Raw genomic sequence first — 22,934 nt, 5'->3', positions numbered from 1 at the left:
CACATTCTTCGTGTTCTTCTTTGCTTTCCTTCCACGAGGCATTGTGGAGATGCAGTCAGCAGTGCAACTTTTCGAAAACTGGTCCGCTGGAGAAATGCATTCGCAAATACACCTTGTTGTTTCCTGCACGCATGTCCGTTATGTGTTCGGTTTGTCCGGAATGCATCCCGTACGAGTCCTGATTGACCGGTTCATGTTCGTTTGTTGTTCGTCACTCATTCGGAGACACTTGGCTGGTTGAACTGTAGTCGTGCGTTACCGGTACGTTTCAACCGTTCCATGTTCGGTGCAAGTACGTCCGTAGTTTGGGTTTTTCTACCGGACAGACCACTTTGCCACCGGATAACAAAAATTCCTATACGTTGATGTACGGAACCCCAATCCGGTCAAGTGTGACAGAGGCATAAGAGTCTGCAACGTCCGTGATTTTAGAGGGTATATAAAAGATCGAGGTGTCAAAAACTTGCTTGTTATTATAAAGGCAAAGCAACATTGATATGCATGTATTTGAAAGCGGTATTGAAGGACTTGGAAGGATTTTAAGTTCTTCAATAAATTCAGCCCTGTAAAAAAAACTGGTCGGCCTGGAGTAATGCACAGTTATTTCTCTTACCCTGGACAGGGATATCCACCATTTTACCGGTGTGAGATTTTCTTTTCTCTTACCCTGGATAGGGATATCCACCTTTTTACCGGTGTGAGATTTTCTTTTCTCCCACACCTGACAGATTTATCTCCCGTTTTGCCGGTGCTAGATTTATCTGTCTCCGCCCTAGGGTTGAGACGGGGGGATTCCCCTATTTATAACAATGGTATGACGTCACTGTAACAATACAATGACGTCACGTCAACAATCCATCAACGTCACGTCCACCCTGAATTTAGCATGTAACGTTATTATTACATTGTGTATATGATACACATTGGGGAAAACAGGGTACATGTAAGAGAAAAAGAATCATTCACCCCCTTGTGGGTAAGATAGGGGAATCTCAACCCTCGGGGAAAGATTCTTAAGTTGCCATACACTCGGCAAAGCCTCGTGTTTGGCAACATAAGAATCTTCCCCCTCGGGTTGAGATTCCCCTATCTCACCCCAAAGGGGATGAATGATTGTATTAATCTCACCCTAGGGTTGAGACAAGCTACACGTGTTCTTTTTACGTTCTCAACAACTGTATGACGTCATAGCAACAATACCATGACGTCACGGCAAAAATAGAATGACGTCACGTCGACAATTCAGCCGCATCACATCAACATTGTCTTGCATTGATGTAATGTCTATATAAAATACAAAGGTAAACAGGGTAAGAGAATAATAGAATCTTTCACCCCCTTGGGAGTGAGACAGTGTGATCTCAACCCTCGGGGTAAGATTTTTAAGCTGTCAAACTCTCGGCAAGCCTCGTGTTTGACAACTTAAGAATCTTACCCCTCGGGTTGAGATTATCCTGTCTCACCCCCAAGGGGGTGAAATATTCTATTAGTCCCACATCAGTATATCAGTATGCCCCACATCAGTATGCCAACAGCCGGCTAAAAAATAGTGTTGCTATCGAACTCAACAAAGTCATTGCCAACCTGGCTGGCTCTGCTCAACTATTTAAAACATGTTCAGAACAAGGGATTATGCTTTTCTGATGATACAATGTATTTAAGGTCTTACAGGCAATTATAATGCCAAACAACAGGGTGGTCGGGTGGTGCAGTGGATAGCGCACTTGCCTTTCACCAAAAAGGCAGGGGTTCGATTTCCCGATCGGACGTGAAAAGGTTGGGGTCACCTGCCCGACTACGTGGGTTTTCTCCAGGTACTCCGGTTTCCTCCCACGCTAAGACCCCACGCGCTAACATCCGGGCCAACAAGAGTGATTAATATAATTTGAAATAACTTGTTTCATAATTGTTGTTAAATAAATAAAGTTTATATACAACTGGAGGATTGCAAGATCAATTTTATCGTCGCCACTATATATATGTGGAGGTGTTCACCTTTGGGATCTTTACCAGGTTATCTTGTCTAAGATTGTAAAAACCTGCTTTTTCTCTCAACAAGATTTTGTAAAATTGATGGAGATATATCATTTAAAATTTTAAAAACCTCAGAGGCCATATCTTTCATACGTTTTACATGTAAAAAATCAAGTTTGTGTCTTCTTAAAATATCAATGACTGGGGAAACATAATCATGTTCAATGAAACGAACTGCTTGTTCCTGAACTGTTTTCCATTTACTAGTATTTTTCAATGTACAATAGTGCCAGGCAAGTGGACAATAGTTAAAATTTATAGAATAAAAGACTTAAAAATGTTAAATTTTCCTTTCTTTGTAACTTTTTACCCAGTGTTTTTTAAACAGCTTGTTTAGCAGCATTTCTACAAAGACGAGATATATGTACATCATTAAGAAGAAAGTCAATATTCACACCTAAAATTTTCACACTGTCTTCACACATAACATCAACGCTTTCAATATTACAAGATTTGATAGAGTTACTAGTCTTTTTCTGGATTGGCCTTCATACCATTTAAATTAAACCATTCTATAAGAACTTTGCTCTCATTTTTAGGTCACTTGAGACTTTGTCTCAGGTGACCTAAAAATGAGAGCAAAATTCTTATTGCGATCGCCTTTTGTCCGGCGTCGTCCGTCGTGCGTCCGTAAACAATTTACATTTTCGACTTCTTCTCCAAAGCCCCTTAACCAATTTCAATGAAATTTTGCAGGAACCTTTCATGGATAAAGGTCAACAAAAATAATGGCCGGTTTAGTCCCAAGTCCAAAGGGGCCTGAGAAGCGGGGCCAAAAAGGGTCAAATTGACTAAATTTTCAAAAATCTCCTTCTCAAGACACAGATATGGTAGAATCAAATACTCTTCATAGATGGAAGGGTCTTAAGGTGCTTTACCAAATTGTGGATTTCTTGACCCTGGGGTCTCACGTTTCCCCCTGGGGAGGGGGTAAACTTTACTATAGTTTATATAGGGAAATCACATTTTGGACCAGCATTTGTTTAATTTCGATTGGAAGTAATTCAATTTGGGTTAGCATTATCAGTATTAGGTAGCAGTTTGATAGTATGCACATATGAGCCCTGACTGACCCCCCGGGGCTGATGGGTGGGGCAAAAAAGGGTTGAATTGATTGAAATTTCAAAATCTTCTTCTCAAGCCCCAGATATGGTAAAATCAAATCCTCTTCATAGATGGAAGGGTCTTAAAGTGCTTTACCAAAAATTGTGAATTTCATGACCTTGGGGTCTCACGTTTCCCCCATTTATTATGGTTTATAATGGCAAATAATACTTTGAATATTACATGTTAATAACTTGATTGGAATTATAACCTTGAGTTGACAGTTTGATTCTTTGAAAATTTTGTGCCAGCCCTACCCCCAAGGGCTGTAGGGTGGGGCCCAAAGGAGTCGGTGTGCTAAAATTTCTTCATTTTCCTTGTTTAGAATCAGAGGTGCTAGTTTCAAATACTTTTTAGTCTTAAATCTGTATGCTAGATATTGAATAAGGTGGTTTTATTGTTTTTTGTCACTTTGAATAATATTTCTGTTCATGTTAAAAACAAAATCAACTCTCTGTATAAATATATCAGGTGACCGATAAGGCCCATGGGCCTCTTGTTTAAACAATCTTTCAAATATAAATTACTGTCACAAATCTTAGAGAGCGTGTTGTCATCTGCGTAATTATTTAAAATACATTTGTCTACAAAGGTAAAAATATTATTTATAGATATATTAAAAATCATTAGTCCTGCAATAGAACCCTGGGGGACCCCCTTCTTTACATCAGTCCATTTGCTGGTCTCTGACCCCAGTCTGACCTGCTGTTTTCTGCCACTCAGGTAGCTGCTGATGAAGTCCATAGATGACTTACCCAGTCCATAAGCTTGCAGCTTCCCGAGTAGCAGAGTATGAGGAATGCAGTCAAATGCCTTGGACAGGCTCCAACATGCTGATGGTTGTCCAAGACCTGCCATCAGTCCTCAAGAGCTCGCAGCAGGACAGACTGGCACATGTAACCGCTCCCGAAAGCTGCCAAGAAAGGACTAAAAATTGGCTTAAAATATTCACTCAGTTGGTTATGAACAAGTCTTCAAAAAAAAAATGACAAAAAGGGTAAAATACTAACAGGCCTGAGGGTCTTCTTTTTCATAGATTGTTTTTTTCTTAAAACTTGGTAAAACCTGTGCCTTTTTCAGAATATCAGGGAAATGGGAAACAGTTACACAATGGTAAAAGATCCTGAACCAGCTTTTAAAATCTTGGCAGAGATACCATCAAAACCCGGGTTTTTTCCACAGTCAGTGGTGAAAACAGTTTCTTAAAATCATTCTCTTCTACGTGCTGAAAGTTAAAAACATTGTTTTTCATTTTATGTACAGACAGAACTGTTAATGTTAATAACACTCGGGTGGTCTGTAAAATTAGACACGACCTCTAGATCTTTACCAATATCATCAGCAACTGTAGAGAAAAATATCATTAAAAACATCACACGCTTCACTCTGGATACAATGCATTCGTTTTCTTCTAAAATAATTTTCTGGTCATTAAAACATTTGTTATATAAAAAGGGCTTAACAGTAGGCCAACAATCTTTAGAGGCTGGACCTCCACCACAAAATAGAGCCTAACAGACTGTCTACAGAGTTTCTCTACATACTTTCTTTGCTTTCTGTAGGCTTCCCAGTTAGCAGCTGTTTTGATGCGGTTGTACTTATTTTGAACATAGCTTTCTTAAAAGCATCCCTTCTAAGATTACTGTTTAAAAAGGGAGGTTTATTTACACGAGGTTTGTGCTCTTTAACAGGTAAATGTACATCAACAACTTATCTTATTAAATTATCATGAGCCCAGTAAATATCCTCGGTATCTTCAAACACATGTGCAACATGAAAAGGAACATTTTATAAGTCAGAATTAAAATTATTCTGTTCAAAGTTTTTAAAACAACGGAACTTACTTTTTACCCTAGGCAAGCAGGGTGCTGTGCCTTTTATAACAATTCCAATAAAATTGTGACAGTCACTTAGACCACAAATAAAATTGATAGGCTTAAAACAAAGACTTGGGCAATTTGCAAGGATGACATCAACTAATGAAGGGATACAATCCTTCATAAAACATGTAGCTTCTGTAATTTTGTTAGTGAGGTCAAACATATCACAGAAGTCAGAGATAGTTTAACCCTTACTTTCATCATGACAATCAAAGTTCAATAAACCTAAAATCATAAAATTGTCATATTTTGTAGACACACGATCAATAGATAAAGTGGCATCGTTCATAAAGACAGTATCGTGCATAGATGGGGGTTTATACGTGCCAATGAAAGCCCACTTCCTCTTCTGGAGCACTCAATAACAATGGATTCCACATCTTCGAACTCCAGATCATCGCGTCTGCGTGAAGGGAGGTCAGCACGGACGTAGGCCACGAGTCCTCCTCCGTGTGCATTTCTCTTCTTCCTGAAGCACCGAAAACCCGGCACATCGAAACACGACTGTCTAAAAGTGTCATCTAGTTTAGACTCGCCAATAAATAAAATATCACACAATCCTTCATACAAAATGAAACATAGTTCTGAAGATTTGTTTCTAAAACTGTTTATGTTTATATAACATACAATAATATTTTTTCTTGCATGTCTCTCTCATCTTCCCCATGCCTTGAAAGCTGTTGTTGCCATCCGGATCCTCGTCCGATGTGTTTACATGATTTACAGAATCATTCATTTGATATTTCTTATGTATTCATGTATATATTCCTGTAGTAAAATGTAATAAATTATCGAATATTGATTCAAACACACTTCTGTCGACTTTGTTTGTCCGGCAATCTCCTCCTACATTTTTCGACAGATCTCTTTGAAACTTGGTAATATAAATATAATTATAATCATGATATGAAGTTGTGTCTCCCTTAAAAGAATTTTGATTCGACGATTTTTGCAAACGTTATTGCCCTTTGTTCATTTCAGTATTTGAGTTTTTTGTCCGGAGATTTTCTTCTACATTTTTTATAGTATGTCAGTTAACCACTCTTAGAATCATGCAGATCTTATTTCAATGTAAGAAAGTATATAACACTATATGGCATTCGACGGGCGTATATTGTTCCGCCCCGCGATACTCTTTTTTTCTTTCATTTTCTTTATTAGGATATTGGTGGAGTTTTTGATATTATAGGAATGTACATTTTAGAATTTTTTTTTTTTTTTTTTTATTAATAAATCAAATTTAATCTTAATATAAACTATTACTTGCCGCGGGATCCCTATTATTTATTTCAAAATCCGTGTCATGAGAATTTTCCCACATAAACATGATTAATGTATATCAGCCCATTTACGTGTTTCGAGCCCACTGTTCTCTGGGTACGAAGCAGTTATCGCCCTTGACCGGAACTCGCCATTTATGAAAAAGAAATTAACGAGGCAGTCTGACAGAAACGACTGGACACCACAATAATTTCTGCAAACAGTCATGTCACAATCGGAAAGGTAGCGTTCAAGGTCTTGTCATGTTGAGCATGGTCTTATGTAAATGTTTGTGAGGTTTCGCTGATAGGCATTTCGTGACGACCGAACACAGATGATGATCAGCCCGGTAAGTCGTGCCACTGCAGTTCACGATCATTCATCTGTCCATCGGGTGTCACTATCCCCCTATATGCCGTACACCCCCGGGCCAGAGTCAATATAGCCTCGATATAAGGAGGAGATTAGTATGGTGGATAGGTCAACATCGCAAGGATATAGTGTGTTTACTAGTGGCTGGAAATAAGCTTGTGTTGACAATGGAATGATGTCCGATACACAATCTGATAAATTATATTTGAAAAGCTCACGTTTTATAAAGTTATGAGATGAAATTCATCATGTTCATGGCAGATGTTTTCATTTGAGAGCAAAAAGTATGCTTAATTATAGAAACTGTAATCGCTATAAGCTAGGAATCGGCATCACTGCCGTTTATCCAAGTAATAATAGTCATGTATGTTTGTGTCATTGTGTGTGTAAACTATGTTTGTGTCCATTAATCCTATGGCAATTCCTAGTGATCAAACAACAATATGCTAGTTAGGGAAAGAAATGACCTTGACACCACTTCCTGAAGGTTCTTTTAGTATTGGATGAACATATTTTGGGTACATTATGTGACATGGAAATGTCAAACAAGAACCACAGGTACTAGCCTCGTCTGTCAACACACCTATATTATCCAAGGTGTATTGATAGACGAGGCTAGAACCTGTGCAAAGAACAGCAGAATTTTTTTTTGTGAGGTCACAGAGTCACCATTGATCAAAGTGGTTTTTTTAAGATATGTACAGAAAAAATATTTTTTAACCTAAAGGTCAAGGGTAGTTTCTTTTGGAGACAAATATGCAGTTTTAAATATATATTGAATCATAAAATGAATGTGATGTAATTATGATATCAGAAAATAACACAAACACTTATAAATCGTTACAGTTTTACTTTTACTCATGCTCAACTCTTTTTAAAAAAAAAGCATTGATCCGTTCACACACAATAGGTTACATTGTATTCCAAAAATAGGAATAATACTTTAACTTTACAATGACTGACTTCATCATAATCAATAGTTGAAATTACTCACACAAATTACTCATACAACATTATATTGAATACAATTATCCTTATCAATTAGTACTTGATTACATTATCACATACAATATTAAAATACCTACCCCAACTATGGGTCGGGGGTTTACGCGAATGTAGATCTGTATCCCTTCTCAATCGAAAACTATCATCTCTGTAAAAGAGACATGTAAATCACAATTTACATCATGTTGATAAAAACACATATATACATTACTTTAAAAAGAGCTATCTATGTATCGATTGAATATACATGTACGTAAGATCAAAATTCTGTTAATTTTATAAAAAGTACAATTTCAAAATATAATTAATGCTACTTTATCCAAAATCTCATTAATATAATAATTTAACATAAACCAATTACAGAAGAAGACTTTGTCACATCTATATGTGTACATACCAGATCTGGAGAAAAACTTCAAGACTCCAACTTCTGGATATAAATTAGATCCACCCTTTAGCTCTGTCCTGTCTATGAATGAATACTAAAAACCGCGCCAAAACATGTGACAAAGACACCTGGACTGACCACTAACAAAAACCAGGTAACACCTATATCTAGAACAATTACCTTATATGTATGTAACAAGGTAAGACAAGTGACATGTGACAACATACTCACATGTACAAAAACAATACAGGTAAATGGCACAGTGATCGTACACAGCACATGTATACGCAAACAGCACGATATAGGCAGCGCAACAATTAATTAAATTTAAAAACATTTTATCACAGCCTTTATTAAAACATCAATATTTTCACATTGTTACAACACCTCAACTCTGTCTTAAAGACACCTGTCAATCCTGACCTCAAGACACTTGTCAACACTGTCCTGAAGACTTACATAGCAACGTTTTAAAAAGATAAATTTACAAAGTATTACATAGCAGTCTGGCAAAGCCTTTTTTCTTTCTTTGTTTTTTTTAGACATCAACCCTAAACTTGTTGTTTTTCTATTGTGTAGATGAAGGATAACTCACTGTTCCATAAACAATGGTGAACAAATGGTGGACAAGACAAAGTTTCATGTGATATGGAGTAGCTGAAAACATGTCTGAGGTAACTGTGCTACAGACTGAAGCAGAAGTAGGGAGAACGGATGAGGAGGATGCATCGGATAAACTATTCCTGGGGTCAAGTGATACAGACGACTACATCAGCTCAGATGAGGAATCCACTCCAACAAGGGAGGACAACTCCAGCAATTTACTCAGCTATGATGCATCATCTGAGCCGTTGAATCTTTGTAGCAGTGAGACCAAGGCAATGTGTAATGGTGCCAGAGACCCGGGTGAAATGCCCTGCACAGAAAATGGAACATTGTTAGAGTATAGTGATCTAAATGAAGAGGACAGAAATTCAGAAAATACAGGATATGACAGCTCTACAAATATTTGCTACGAAGAATTTGATGGAATTTACTCAGGTTATAACTCTTGTGACAATAGTTCCCATGGTGATCTTCCAGACACTAGTCACAGTTCTGATGAATCAGTAACAAAGCGGGAATCTCAGAACGGGATAGAGGACAGCCAAGTAACAAAGCGGGAATCTCAGAACGGGATAGAGGACAGCCATGGGCACACTTCCAATACCACAGGCACCAGTAAATATCTTACTCTTAAAAGGACTTTCAAATATTTCATGCTTTTAATTAATTTACAGTACTTCTAATTTATGATTAAGTAGAATCTTAAAAGATAAAATCTTCCAGAGTCAAGATATAAAGCCAAAATCTTGCTGGAATAGAGTGCTATAGATTTTGGGATAAGAAATTACCTTGACCTACATACGAAGTCATCAGTATTATTTGGTTGAAACACTCAAACAACTTCTTTTGAAGATGCAATCATATGTAGCTTGCAGCTAAGAAGCAGAGTGTCATGGTATATAGGCAGTGGCTTGCTGGCAACAAGTGCTACACATTTTGAGAACAGAAATGGCCTTGATCTATATTCAAGGACTAGGCGCAAGGTCAGATCTGATTAAATTCTGAAGAACTAAAAGGCATCGAGCCCACACATGAAGTCATGATGTTTAACCAGAAAGTTGAAGGCATGGAATAATACAAAAAGTTGTGAAGAAATTTATAGCCTTATAATCAACATTCAAAGTCACCGGAGTCAATTCTGTTAGAAGCATAATATCTATAAAGTCATGCTATGTAGCCTGCAGCTTGCTAGCAGAGAGTACTACAACTTTTGTGAACGAGATAACCTTGAGGTCACAAGAATCAAGTTTGTTATAAAATACTTATACTGTTTCCTCTGAAACACCATGGGGCCTAGAGTCATGCTTTATGGCGAGTAGTTAGCTGGCAATGAATTCTACAGAGTTTGAGAATGGAACCTTGTGAAAAAAATTACCTTTTCTCCATAAAAGGTCACAAAGGTTAAACTTGTTAAAACTTCCAAACAATTTCTATTTAGAACTAAAAGCCTAATAGAATATTTGGCCAATAGCTTTCTGATATGTGTTGCTTCAAAATTTGTGAAAAGATCATTACCGGTACTTTGACCTGTATTCAGATCTGGGTCAAATTTGTTACAATATTCGATAGACTTATGAAGAACTTTACAGATCTGGAATCATAAGCACGTAGCTTGCTGAAACTTAGTGATGAAACTTCATGAAGAAAAGGCTGCCTAAAACAGGTTAGCATCTTCAGGCCCTTTAGGCCTCTTGCAATTTTTCATCTTTATTGCAGTTATGCTATTCTGATAATGATTGCATAAGCATGGAGTTTTTCCAAAATATATAATTATGTTGGTACAATTGTACAATTGCAAAATGTAAGAAAATGCTTTCCACCCATGGTGTGTACACACACACACAAGTTGTTTAACAATGTGCAATCCCTCAACTGCACATCGTTGATTCATCAACAGTACAACAACAAAGTAGGCATGTACTGTGCTGTAATTATCAGATTTAATTTATAAAAGAATGTTGATATTTTGACATTTTGTGTTACATTTCTTGATTTTGCAGATGTTGAAAGTCATCAAAACATTTGTGCCAAGAGAGAGAACTCTGCCATAGTTACTGACACTGAGCTACTGAAAACAGATGTGTATGGATGTGGGTCTTGTGGGCAACAGCTGAGTAGTAAAAGTGGACTACGTAAACACAGGTGTTCACAGACAGGTGAGTGGTCAGACCTGTCTTATACAGGATACAGGTGTTCACAGACATGTGAGTGGTCAGACATGTCTTGTACTGGATACAGGTGTTCACAGACAGGGGAGTGGTCAGACATGTCTTGTACAGGATACAGGTGTTCACAGACAGGTGAGTGGTCAGACATGTCTTATACAAGATACAGATGTTCACAGACATGTGAGTGGTCAGACCTGTCTTGTACAGGATACAGGTGTACACAGACAGGGGAATGATCAGACATGTCTTATACAGGATACAGATGTTCACAGACAGGAGAGTGGTCAGACATGTCTTGTACGGGATACAGGTGTTCACAGACAGTAGAGTTGCCAGACATGTCTTGTACAGGATAGAGGTGTTCACAGACAGGTGAATGGTCAGACATGTCTTATACAGGATACAGAAGTTCACAGACAGGTGAGTGATCAGACCTGTCTTATACAGGATACAGATGTTCACAGACAGGTGAGTGGTTAGACCTGTCTTATACAGGATACAGAAGTTCACAGACAAGTGAGTGGTCAGACCTGTCTTATACAGGATACAGGTGTTCACAGACATGTGAGTGGTCAGACATGTCTTGTACAGGATACAGGTGTACACAGACAGGTGAGTGGTCAGACATGTCTTATACAGGATACAGGTGTACACAGACAGGTGAGTGATCAGACCTGTCTTATACAGAATACAGGTGTTCACAGACAGGTGAGTATTCAGACTAGTCTTGTACAGGATACAGGTGTTCACAGACAGGTGAGTGGTTAGAATTGTCTTGTACAGGATACAGGTGTTCATCGACAGGTGAGTGTTCAGACTTGTCTTGTACAGGATACAGGTGTTCACAGACAGGTGAGTGGTTAGACCTGTCTTATACAGGATACAGGTGTACACAGACAGGTGAGTGGTCAGACCTGTCTTGTACAGGATACAGGTGTTCACAGACAGGTGAGTGGTTAGACCTGACTTATACAGGATACAGGTGTACACAGACAGGTGAGTGGTCAGGCCTGTCTTATACAGGATACAGGTGTACACAGACAGGTGAGTGGGCAGACCTGTCTTATACAGGATACAGGTGTACACAGACAGGTGAGTTGTCAGACCTGTCTTATACAGGATACCGTTGTTCACAGACAGGTGAGTGGTCAGATTTAGATATGCTCTGGGAAGGTACATTATGTGAGTTATCAAAACCACCCTATTGTAAACAGGAGTACACAGACAGGTAAGTGATTAAACCTGTCTTGGGAAGGCCATATATTATGATCAAAACTACCCAGTTTGAAACCGTTGTACACAGACAGGTGAGTGATCAGATCTGTCCAACATCTTAATTCTGATATCATCATGGGTGATATTATATGTCAAAAAAATAATGTAACATCAGTGTATTCATTGCATTACACTCTAGTCATGTGATGAATATATATATGTCATATGTTTACTAATAATAACACACTTTTTGTATGTGTTAAATTTCCACAAGTTGATATCAGCCCGGGTAATATCACACCCCCTTGGAGTGATATCACCCCCCCTTGAAAGTGATATCACACCCCCTCCCAAATTTTCCGGATTTTGCCGCTTCCGCTTAATGCTTTTTACTTTTAATGTAAACAAACAAATTGTTGGCATGGAATAACTGAGGTTTCATGGACAATAATTTTAAAGATTGATTTACAAAGCCCCACCCAAATTTCAATAACCATATCATTATATTTACATTCGCTCCCATTGAAGCTGTGTAAACCGTGACTGCGTATACATTACTGTATACGCAGTGAGATTCCTTGGAGACCATTGTTTCCTATTGATGACGTAATTTACATTGTGACGTCATAATGGTAACGTTGGAGATCCATCGCTGCTCGCAGGCTCAAGGCTGTTCATCTGTTTGGATTTACGCACGTTACGGAGGCTTTGTACCATTATAAAAGAAAAAATGTATTGGAGTTAGCTTTATTCTGAGTGTACCATCATAGTAGGAAAATATGTAAATATAAGAATTGATCTTCAGTTTGACTGCATATATGGTAGTATGAACGCAGTTGGCAACCAACATATTCTTTATGGAGCGCTTACACGCTCCATAGAATATGTTCGTTGCCAACTGCGTTCATACTACTGTATACGCAGTCAAAATGATGGTCAATCCTTAATTGTAGGAATTTATGAATTTCTAAATGTGTACTTTTTACGTATAATTGTTACTGTTTTGTTTATATACATCATTGTTTTTGTGTCCATTTTTATGAATATAAATAAGATAATTAGGCTGATATCCAGACTCTCTGGCTGATATTGGGTGTGATATCAAAATGGTCATATAATAATCACTAAATATTACATGCTAGTAAAAAATATCCATGTTCTGACATACTCATGAAAAATATCTGGTATTCGATGGGAAACCATTAGATATCCTCTATGTCATGTTGGTCTTTCTGTATCATATACTTGTTAATATAGAATGTTAGATTATATCCTATTAAGAGTCCAGGGAGCCTAGTTTTCAGAAGAAGTGTAAAATATGTACTGGGCTTATTTATAGAGTTAAACCTTAACACACACCTGTGTATACATGTATATATATATAATGTATTGTTAATCCAAAAATTATCCTTAATTAATAGTGAACATGGGTAACACACATTATGAATATATAATGATGTTTGATTTCCTATGGAATAAAATAATTTAAGTCTTTGATGATAGAATTTTTATATGTACATTATCTAATCTTGTTCACAGTTGAAGCATATGTTTCATATTATTTGGTCTTGTGCACAGTTAAAGCATATGTTTAGAAGTAAAATACACAAATTGGAATTTTTCTTCAAAATAGCATATACCTCTACAATCAATGCTGAGTCATCTGATGAGCCTGAAGAGGAGGCAGCTCCCCCACTGAAGCAGTCCCGGTGTGACCTGAAGCCCCACAAGTCCTTCCAGTGTCAGCTGTGTGAGAAAAGCTTCAGCAGCCAAGCTAACTGTACCCGCCACATGAGAAATCACATTGGTGACCGACCCTTCTCTTGTGAGGTCTGCTGCAACACATTCAAGGTGAAGTGATATTTCTTCATGGTTTCAAAGGTGCCTGGGTGCCTATTTTGGGGGAAAATTCAAAGGTTTCTTTTAGAAACAATCAATACAACTTTGCAATTAAAAACTTGAAAACCTTTTAATTTTCTGAAAAAAGGAAAAGCTTGACACCTCCGCCTGACATTTTCTTTAAAGCCCTGTTAATATTTTGATATGGATATATTGGTAAAATTTCATGATGGATGTTTGCTGTGTTTGAGGCATAGAGGGGTAACATCCTCGATACTCAGTGGGTAATGCTCACTTTTGCTCTCTTCACCCCTGGAACATGTCATAGCAAAATTGAAGGCACACAGCTAGCTATTTGATTGGTCTCCGGTAAAAACAAAATGACAATCACTAAGGCTAATAGCTGTCCTTTGAAGATTAAAGAGGAGCGACACCAGATCTCAAAACCAGTCAATTTTACTGTTACGTGATCGACTGGTTCTTTTGATGTTTATCAAAGGATCAAACTGGTCTTCTTGTCTCATCCACAAGGTTGTGACACTGAGCCTTTAACTTTGCTATGACATATTCCAGGGGTGTAGAGAGCGAAAATGAGCGTAACCCCTGGAGTATCAAGGATATGGCGTGAGCAATATTTGTATGATTTAAAAGGATTAAATTATTTTCTTTCCAACATTGTTCAGTTTGCCTTGGATTTTCAGTCTCTCTTTTTGTCCCCCAAACAAGTTTTAGGGTACTTAGGACTGGTTCTGCCATGAATTCATCAAAAAAAAATTCATACATGAAGTAATGGATTACAATGAAATTTCACTTAAAAATCGATGGTGCTGTAATCTTTTCTTTTTTACAATCAAACATAAAAGATGGCAAATGCACCTTCTGATTGTCCAAGACAGTTTAATTTTTGTTCTATTTGGGGAATGTGAGTTTGTGAAACAGAAAGGAGTATAAAGGTATGATGGTGTGAATATTTTTGGAAGTTAACGTTAGTGCAGGCAAATTCATCACATTAGTGAGGGTTTCGGTTAATTATTCGTCCAAAAACGCATGTATCAAAATGCAGGCGAGCACCAGTACAGAAGATTTGACTGCAGCAGCAGCATTTGTGACGTCATCAGGCCTTTCCGTGGTTTTGCTCAAAGGTGCAGGCAGTTTCGCCACCTTTAAACATTTAACTAATTTACAAGTAATCGAAGTGTTTAAATGTAAAATTTTGTATGTTTATGTTACACAAGCCATACTGATACGAACAGCTCCAAATGTGTGTGTGTAACAATGATTAACATTGAAATACACGTATTTTCTTTTGTGATAGTCTAGTTAGTTTTCGGTAACTTGAAGAAGCTGATTAATGTTGTTTGAGAAAGATGGCTGGTATCAGCTGAAATGATGCCAATTTACATGATACGTAATAAAGACTCAGTCCTTAACAAATATAAACTTCCAAATCGTTGTCCTCCAATATTATATTTTTCATCGGGTCCGGATGAGAGTTCCCCCCCCCCCAACCTTTGGATAATTTGTCACATGCACGTCTCCGATTGTCTTGCACGTCAACGGGAAAAATCTGACAAATTATAACTATTTTCTTGGGTTTGAAAACTTATATTCAACAAAGACTGCCCGGCCAGGTGTTGTAAATGTACTTACTTTTTCATGTAAAAAACAGTTTTTGATAATTGTCGGTCTTTACGTACAATCAGCATGCGATTGTACAGCAGTACTTTCAGGCCGACAACAAATTCCTTTCAGATATTCAGACATAAATCTAGAAAATTTCTAGCTGGTATTTTAATTTAAGTGTTGTAAGATTGTTGAAAGTAAGACGCAAACAATACTTTTAAAAAGATACTGGTTGATTGTATTCTAAATACACATTGCATGAATTGGAAACTGACGAATTATCATATCGTGGATATTTTCGATCGTCATTTCCATAAACACACATAGGATCGTCAGTACATTGTACATGTACCAAAGTACACTTGTAGAAAAAATTGTTCTTGCATTAACTGCAATAAGTGTTAAGATATGGGTATTTTCATGTGTATGTAATAAATTCACACTGAAAAACAACCAACTAGCCTCAGATTGATGAGTTTAGTTGACGAGATGTCTGTCGCACAGACCAAATTTTTAAGATTCGTTGTGTTACAAGATATTTCATAACTGTTTTGATTAAAAGTGCAACTTTTCTCCCTCTTTTACCTCTTTGAAGGCTTTAACTGTGTTGAAGACTATGGTGACGTTATTTACGTCACATCTTATGTATTATGTCGTCAAATGGCATTTTCGTCACAGGTTGGCGAATTTGGGTACATGGCGAATTTGGGTACATGGTTAATTTGGTTACATGGCGAACTTGCCTGCACTAACGTTAGCAGCCATGGACTACTGTTAAGATACAGTGGGGGGACATTTGTAATACGGTAGATTATGTAACAGTTGTGATGGTGTTTTGTTCTTCGTTCTTTTGTATAGACTTGCTATACTTTTTCTGTGTCATGCATCTACATTGTATTATTTTCAGTTTATTGAATTTGAAATTTTTTTGTAGTTTAATTCAGATGTGTTTTGTAATTTTCAGTATATTTATCTGTCTGCATCTCATTTTCTTGAGAGTGATATCTATTTCCATAGATATGATTAAAAAGATAATTGTTTCATTTCAAAGAGAAATACATTTTCATGAGATTTAAGATGTATTAATGTTGTCTGTCAGATGGAAAGTTATAAGTTAAGTGTTGGAAATAGAAAAATATTGTTACTTGTTTCTCAGATAAAGAGAGACACATTTTCATAGGAAGTAAGATATTGTTGTGTACCACATAGCTTGTGAAATAAGAGAGAATATTACTATGTCTCTCAGATAGTGAGGTATATTTTGGCTTAGGAATTAAAAGAGAATTTTGTTATGTGTCCAGATGGAAAGTGACCTCCACCTTCATATGTCATGCCACAGTGACCAGACATACAGTTGTGACATGTGCGGCGAAGAATTCGCTAGGCAGGAATACCTGAGGATACATTACACTGGTACGTTTAATTAAATTAATAATTGCTCTCTTTAGATTCTCCATCTTCATCATTGCCTCAATTAGTTTAATGTGAGTATTTATACACAGTGTAGTATACATTTACATTGATTCTTTGTACAATGTACAGAGCATACAAAATGAAACAATAAATTAGCACACAGTATAATTTACTACAGTTGATTATCCTGATGCCTCACAATTTCAAATTAATTTTCATTACTTTTGTTGATTGATAGTAAATTAAGTTTCACCACTTACCTGCTGGCTATTATCGTACAGAAAGGTGCACGTATGATAGAGGACCAGGGAAACTCGCCTCAGAACCCATACTAGCATTAAATATTAACATTCTGTGAATGTTGCTGAGGTGATATCTAAATAAATTTACCTTCTACTTTGAGAATATATTTAACACCGGCATACTTCAAAATAAATATTGCAAATTGTTTTCATTTCGTGTTTGTGATCTCAAATTTCAGAGTCACTGTTATTAAAAATAGAATTTAACTACGGACCCATCAGGGCAAGGTGTTGTAAGCCATGCTTGCTTTCTGTTGCTATAAAATGATATTTCCAACATAATATACTAATTAAGCATTCTCTTTGACAGATGAGAGGAAAGCGTTTGCGTGCAGTATATGTGGCCAGAAGATCCATAGCTGTATGGCATATCGGAATCACATGACAAACCACCAGGGCGACCGCCCACATGTGTGTGAGATATGTGACAAATCTTTCCCACGGTCTATTTACCTGAAGCGACACATGGCAGTGCATTGTGGGATGGAAACTCACACGTGTGTGCAGTGTGAAAAAGTCTTCTTAGATAAGAACTACCTGATCACACACATTCAATCTGCTCACAGTGGCCTGACGAACTTCCAATGTAGCTATTGTGAGAAAAAGTTTTACAATACTGGTGCACTGACCAACCACGTGAAAACTCACACACGCAAGAAACTGTTTAAGTGCCAGGTGTGTAAGAAAGTTTACCAGAGTAAAAATGAATGGCGGTCACACTCAAGGATACATACAGGTAAGAAAGAATCTTAATCCTGGTAATGGTCAGAGCTTCTGACAAAAATAGCTAGCTAGGCTTGGGGGAAAGACCAAGGTCCCTTTCACATATTTCAACATTAAAAAGGAAACGACAGGCTCAGAACTAAACCGAGGCTGAGAATATTCAAAACATGCATGTCGAGGGGTCAAGATGTGCTTTCCCTGAAACTAAATGTGCTGACTGTTGCTAATTTGCATTATTTCTAGATACAAGATTGATTGAAGTGTATCTTTCAGGAACTGTTACAAAATTGACTTTTTCAAAGTGCTTTTGTTTATCACAATATTTCTTCTGCACTAACTGAACATTTTCATTGTGAAATTGACCTGTATCTGCTGTATCATCCACTGTAGGATCAAATGAAATGATTTAATTCTATCTGAAACTTAATCTGCAACAGCTGAGATACTCACCATTATCCTTCCATCCTACAAAATTATATTTCTGTATCTACCTTGGCATACTATAGCCATTTACCCATTTGCTTGTAAGACCATTATTGATGGGCCTCTAAGGAAACTGGACAGAAGTTAGTCTGTGCATGTCAGTAACTCAGTTGCACAGGCCTATAAAGCAGTGAGATATTATATATTTGAAATTCGCAAATCATAAGCAAAAGAAAACCTTTTGAATTTTTACTCTGTTTGAGGCCGAGTTCAATTATCAGTTTGTTATATGCATGTATTTTTATATACTTATACATTTAATTGGCTGATTGGTTTGGGTGCAATAACATCGCTAATAATGGGTAACATTTTTTACAAATTTTGTTTTAGACATACATGTTGACATGTCTCGGGCTGAGATTGATTGAGGATGTAATTGATGCCTGTTTACCTGCAATTTAAAGTAAATCTCAACAATATACTATATCTACAACATGTTCTGCATGTGGAGGATATGAATTCCACAAATTTGCTTGTCCCCAATCTTTTCATTACTCTGTGGTTATATACAATTTCCAGATCTAGAGTCAAAGTTGAGCAGGTGCATACAACACAATATTCACACGCACACATGTCCATACTGGTACAGCACCACAATATAAACTATGCTTCCTGCGTCATTCCAGAGAAACACCAGTTCTACACTAGTATTTTGGAGGAAAAGGCAACAAGTGACAATGATCATGCAGAAAACAGCATTAATTTTAATAACAAAGTAGACAAGTCATCATCACCAAGGGCACATAACTCTTCCAAGACTGTGGGTGTAATGGTGATGAAAGTTGACAAGGAAGGGAAGCCTGCTGAGGCCAAGGTTACAGTTTCAGGGTCAGGAGAAGATGGGAAAGAGCAGAGAGACATAGGGACAAAGAAAGAGGCCGGTCAAGGTAATATTAATAGATTCTGTTGTGATGGAGATTTATAAATGCTACTTCAATACTTTTTGGAATGAAAGTTAAAAGGGCTATTACTGGTTTTTTTTGTGTTCATTGATTAATAACAATACAATATCACAAAAGGGCTGAATAATTTGATATTTGCATTAGTAAAGAAAATTAATAAAAAATTCAGACCCACCTGTTATGATCATTACACACACCCTGTAGTTACTTGGTGATCATTGGACCACAGGATAAAGGTTTTGTGTGAATTTGGACTTGAATGAGGGAGTTTCGAGGGAGATTGGTAAATTTTGGTCAAAATGAGGGAGGGTTGACAGCTATAGTCTGTTGGTTGTTATTTAACTGCAAAACATTAAAATGCATTTGTAAAAGTGAATTGATTTAATTTTTCAAGTATTCAATTTTAACGATTTTGGTTCAGACTAGCTAGTTGGCTGTGAGGATATCTGAGATTAACAGGTTTAGAATATTAGATAAAAGCATAGTGAAAAGATGGTGTAAAGTGACAGAATATTTCTTTAAACATGCTATATCTGCTATTATTATTTTTTTCAGATGCTGTTCCTTCTGATATGTCTGTGATTGTGGTCAAAATCAAGGTTGGTATTGCACCTGAATTTGACAGAAGAAAAAAATAGATTTATCTTAACTTACAAATTCAGTATTGTTTTATATGATTAGGATGTCAGTTTAATTACATTACTGTAAGCTTATTTATGATAATTCCTGTATGGTAAAAATATCTCTCCACTTATTTATTTATATCAAGCTTTTATTTGAAAAGAGAACATCAATTTTTGTTTGACTTAGCAAGAAGAGAAGGAAATCGACAAACGATCAACTGCTTCACCAAATGACGCCAGTTCGCCAAGATACACCTCACTTGCATCACACACACCATACAATGGTATTACTGAAAAGTCTTCTCACCCTGGCAATACAATCACCCCTCTAATACCAGACGATACAAGTGACCTACATGATGACCTTGACCAGGTGGTGACCTTGAACACACCAGAAGGGGTTATGTACCAGTGTAAGGTATGTGGGTACCAGACAAGAATTAAGCAAAGCATGTTAAAGCACTCCAGATCTCATCGTGGGAAGAAACAAAGCTGTAGATTTTGTGATGCATTATTCGCAGATCAGTACAGCTTACAACATCATTATTGCACAACTCACGGAGAGGAAACTTTTGTGTCAAGGGACCTTGTGCTCAACAAACATGCATCGGATCCTGGACCACAAACACACAGACATGATCCACAGAAACTCACATCAAATGGCACTCTGCATAATCTCCCATTCCAAACAGAATCCAACTGTCACCAACCCGGACAGGAATCACTATCCAGACCAGTGTCGTCTGAGCTTAGCTACAGATGTGAGTGGTGTGGAAAGTCATACGAGAAATATCAGCTGTATCTTGACCACTGCATGACATCACACGCTCAGAGAAAGAGCTACCAGTGCTTGAAGTGTCATGCTAAATTCTCCTGGAGGAACAGTCTGCATCAGCATGCTAAGTTTTGTATGAACACAGAGATAGAGATTTACAAGTGTGATCAGTGTCCCTCCGAGTTCAAACGCAAGAGGGACTTGAAAGTTCATGTGGAAGGCAAACATGGTGAGACTGAGAAACTACATACATGTTCTTGCGGTAAAACGTACAAATGGCAGTCAGGTTTAGCCAGGCACAGAAGTAAATCTGGCTGTTCTGTGGAATATGTCATACACCCAAGTAAGTTTAGGGCCTAGAGCAACATCTAGCTTTATATGTTTATCTGATTATTCTTATGAGGAGCATGGATCTGTTGAAACTGAAAAGTAATTATGTGTTTCTGCATTTACTAGGATTTTGTCATCATTCACATCAAATTCATACATTTTTTGTTGATGGTTTAAGAGAAAGTAACCAATGTGAAAATTGATTACAGGTGTTGTTTTAAAACAGGTTTACTATTTTGTGTAAATCAGGCTCTGTAATGATAGAAAAAGATGCACATTGTAAGGCCAAAATTGATATAGCCATGCATTACTGTGTGTGCTAGTATTTAAAGTCAAAAAATGAATGAAGTAAAGTTATTAGATTCTAAAAAGTAAGTGTTTGTAGACGTGGTGGAACCTGAATAAAAGTTTGGTAGGTTTGGCCTGTTGTAATGTTGCTTTATCAATCTGTGATCATGTACTGGTGGACTCCGATGCTTTATCAATCTGTGATGTACTGGTGGACTCCGATGATCACAGATGTCACCAGCAATATTTCATAAAACATATAAAGAAAAAGAAAATATGTTGGGTAGATATAGAGGTAGGATTCGTTTTAGTATAGTGTAGTCTCAAATTCAATCATCAGAGCCCCATTCTAGATACCAAGGTGCTATACCTCTGTTTGAGATGTCATAAGTTAACTCACATGAATAAAAAAAATTAAGTCTTTGGTCAGAATTTCATGAATTAGAAGGTGGTACATTTATAGATTTAACGACAGGCCAAGAGCTTACTTTTGTTTGGCAGTTTTATAAGATTAATAAAACCAACATGTTTTCTGTCTAGGCTATTGCCCTGTAGTTTTTATACGCCCGTCAAATTTGACGGAAGTATTTTGGTATGGGGTTTTCCGTCTGTCTGGCCGGCATAAACTTTTGTTTGTCTGGCAATCTCCTCCTACATTTTTCGACTGATCTCTTTGAACCTTTGTATACATTATAATCAGGATATGAAGATATGTCTCCCTTAAAAGAATTTTGATTCGACAATTTTTCCAAAATTCATTGCCATTTGTTCATTTCAGTATTTGATTTTTTGTCCGGAGATCTTCTCCTACATTTTTTGATGAATTTGTTTGAAACTTAGTAGGCTAAATAATCATGATATGTTGTGTTTCCTGGGGGAAAAAATGGGTGATTCAACAATTTTTGCAAAAATTATTGTCCTTTGTTTATTTCAGTATTTGATTTTTGTCCGGCAATCTCCTCCTACATTTTTCAACAGATCTCTTTGAAACTTGGTATGCATTATAATCATGATATGAAGTTGTGTCTCCCTTAAAAGAATTTTGATTTGACGATTTTTGCAAAAGTACATGTAATTGCTCTTTGTTCATTTCAGTATTTGAGTTTTTGTCCAGAGATTTTCTCCTACATTTTTTATAGCATGTCAGCTTACCACTCTTAGAATGATGCAGATCTTATTTCAATGTAAGAAAGTATATAACACTATATGGTATTCGACGGGCGTATATTGTTCAACCCCTTGGTACTCTTGTTCAGTTTTGAAAACATTAATTATAAAGATTTGTAACATGCACTCAATTGATTCTGAAGGGAAAAACTCTTACAAAATGGCCAATTTTCTTAACTTTTTCTGAAATGTTTCAGGTAGCTATGGGTTTGGAATCAGGCATACCTCTGTAATTTCAGTTTGCCTGCTAATATTTTTTTTTTAATATTTCAAAATCCCTCTGTAGAAAAGGCAAGGACCATTCTGATACAAAAAATGACAGATACATTGAAATACTTCTCATGAATCCATGCCCTAAGTTGCTCCAATGAACCACCCATCCATGTAACCGGAGTGTAGAAAGCCTCAGAGCCAAGTCACAATGTATACTGTAC

General features: G+C 37.0%; 1 protein-coding gene across 2 annotated transcripts; it reads left to right on the top strand.

The window, feature by feature from the left end:
- The first annotated feature begins 6,425 nt into the window (after positions 1–6,425).
- Positions 6,426–21,976, top strand: LOC110441779 (zinc finger protein Xfin-like). 2 transcript variants are annotated; one of them, XM_021485030.1, is made up of 9 exons: positions 6,426–6,521; positions 8,623–9,264; positions 10,650–10,805; positions 13,666–13,883; positions 16,796–16,907; positions 17,520–17,945; positions 19,042–19,302; positions 19,873–19,916; positions 20,128–21,976. In XM_021485030.1, exons 2-9 carry the CDS (start codon positions 8,709–8,711, stop codon positions 21,073–21,075), a joined length of 2,721 nt encoding a protein of 906 aa, XP_021340705.1. In that variant the 5' UTR covers positions 6,426–6,521; positions 8,623–8,708; the 3' UTR covers positions 21,076–21,976. The 2 variants fall into 2 exon arrangements, with proteins under 2 accessions (XP_021340705.1, XP_021340706.1); XM_021485031.1 differs by having other exon boundaries at positions 6,426–6,627.
- Positions 21,977–22,934: the final 958 nt, after the last annotated feature.

Source organism: Mizuhopecten yessoensis, unplaced genomic scaffold (genome assembly GCF_002113885.1).
Source record: "Mizuhopecten yessoensis strain PY_sf001 unplaced genomic scaffold, ASM211388v2 scaffold716127, whole genome shotgun sequence".
NCBI lineage: Eukaryota > Metazoa > Mollusca > Bivalvia > Pectinida > Pectinidae > Mizuhopecten > Mizuhopecten yessoensis.
Note: the sequence above shows the minus strand (reverse complement) of the source record. Positions and strands in the feature narration are given on the sequence as shown.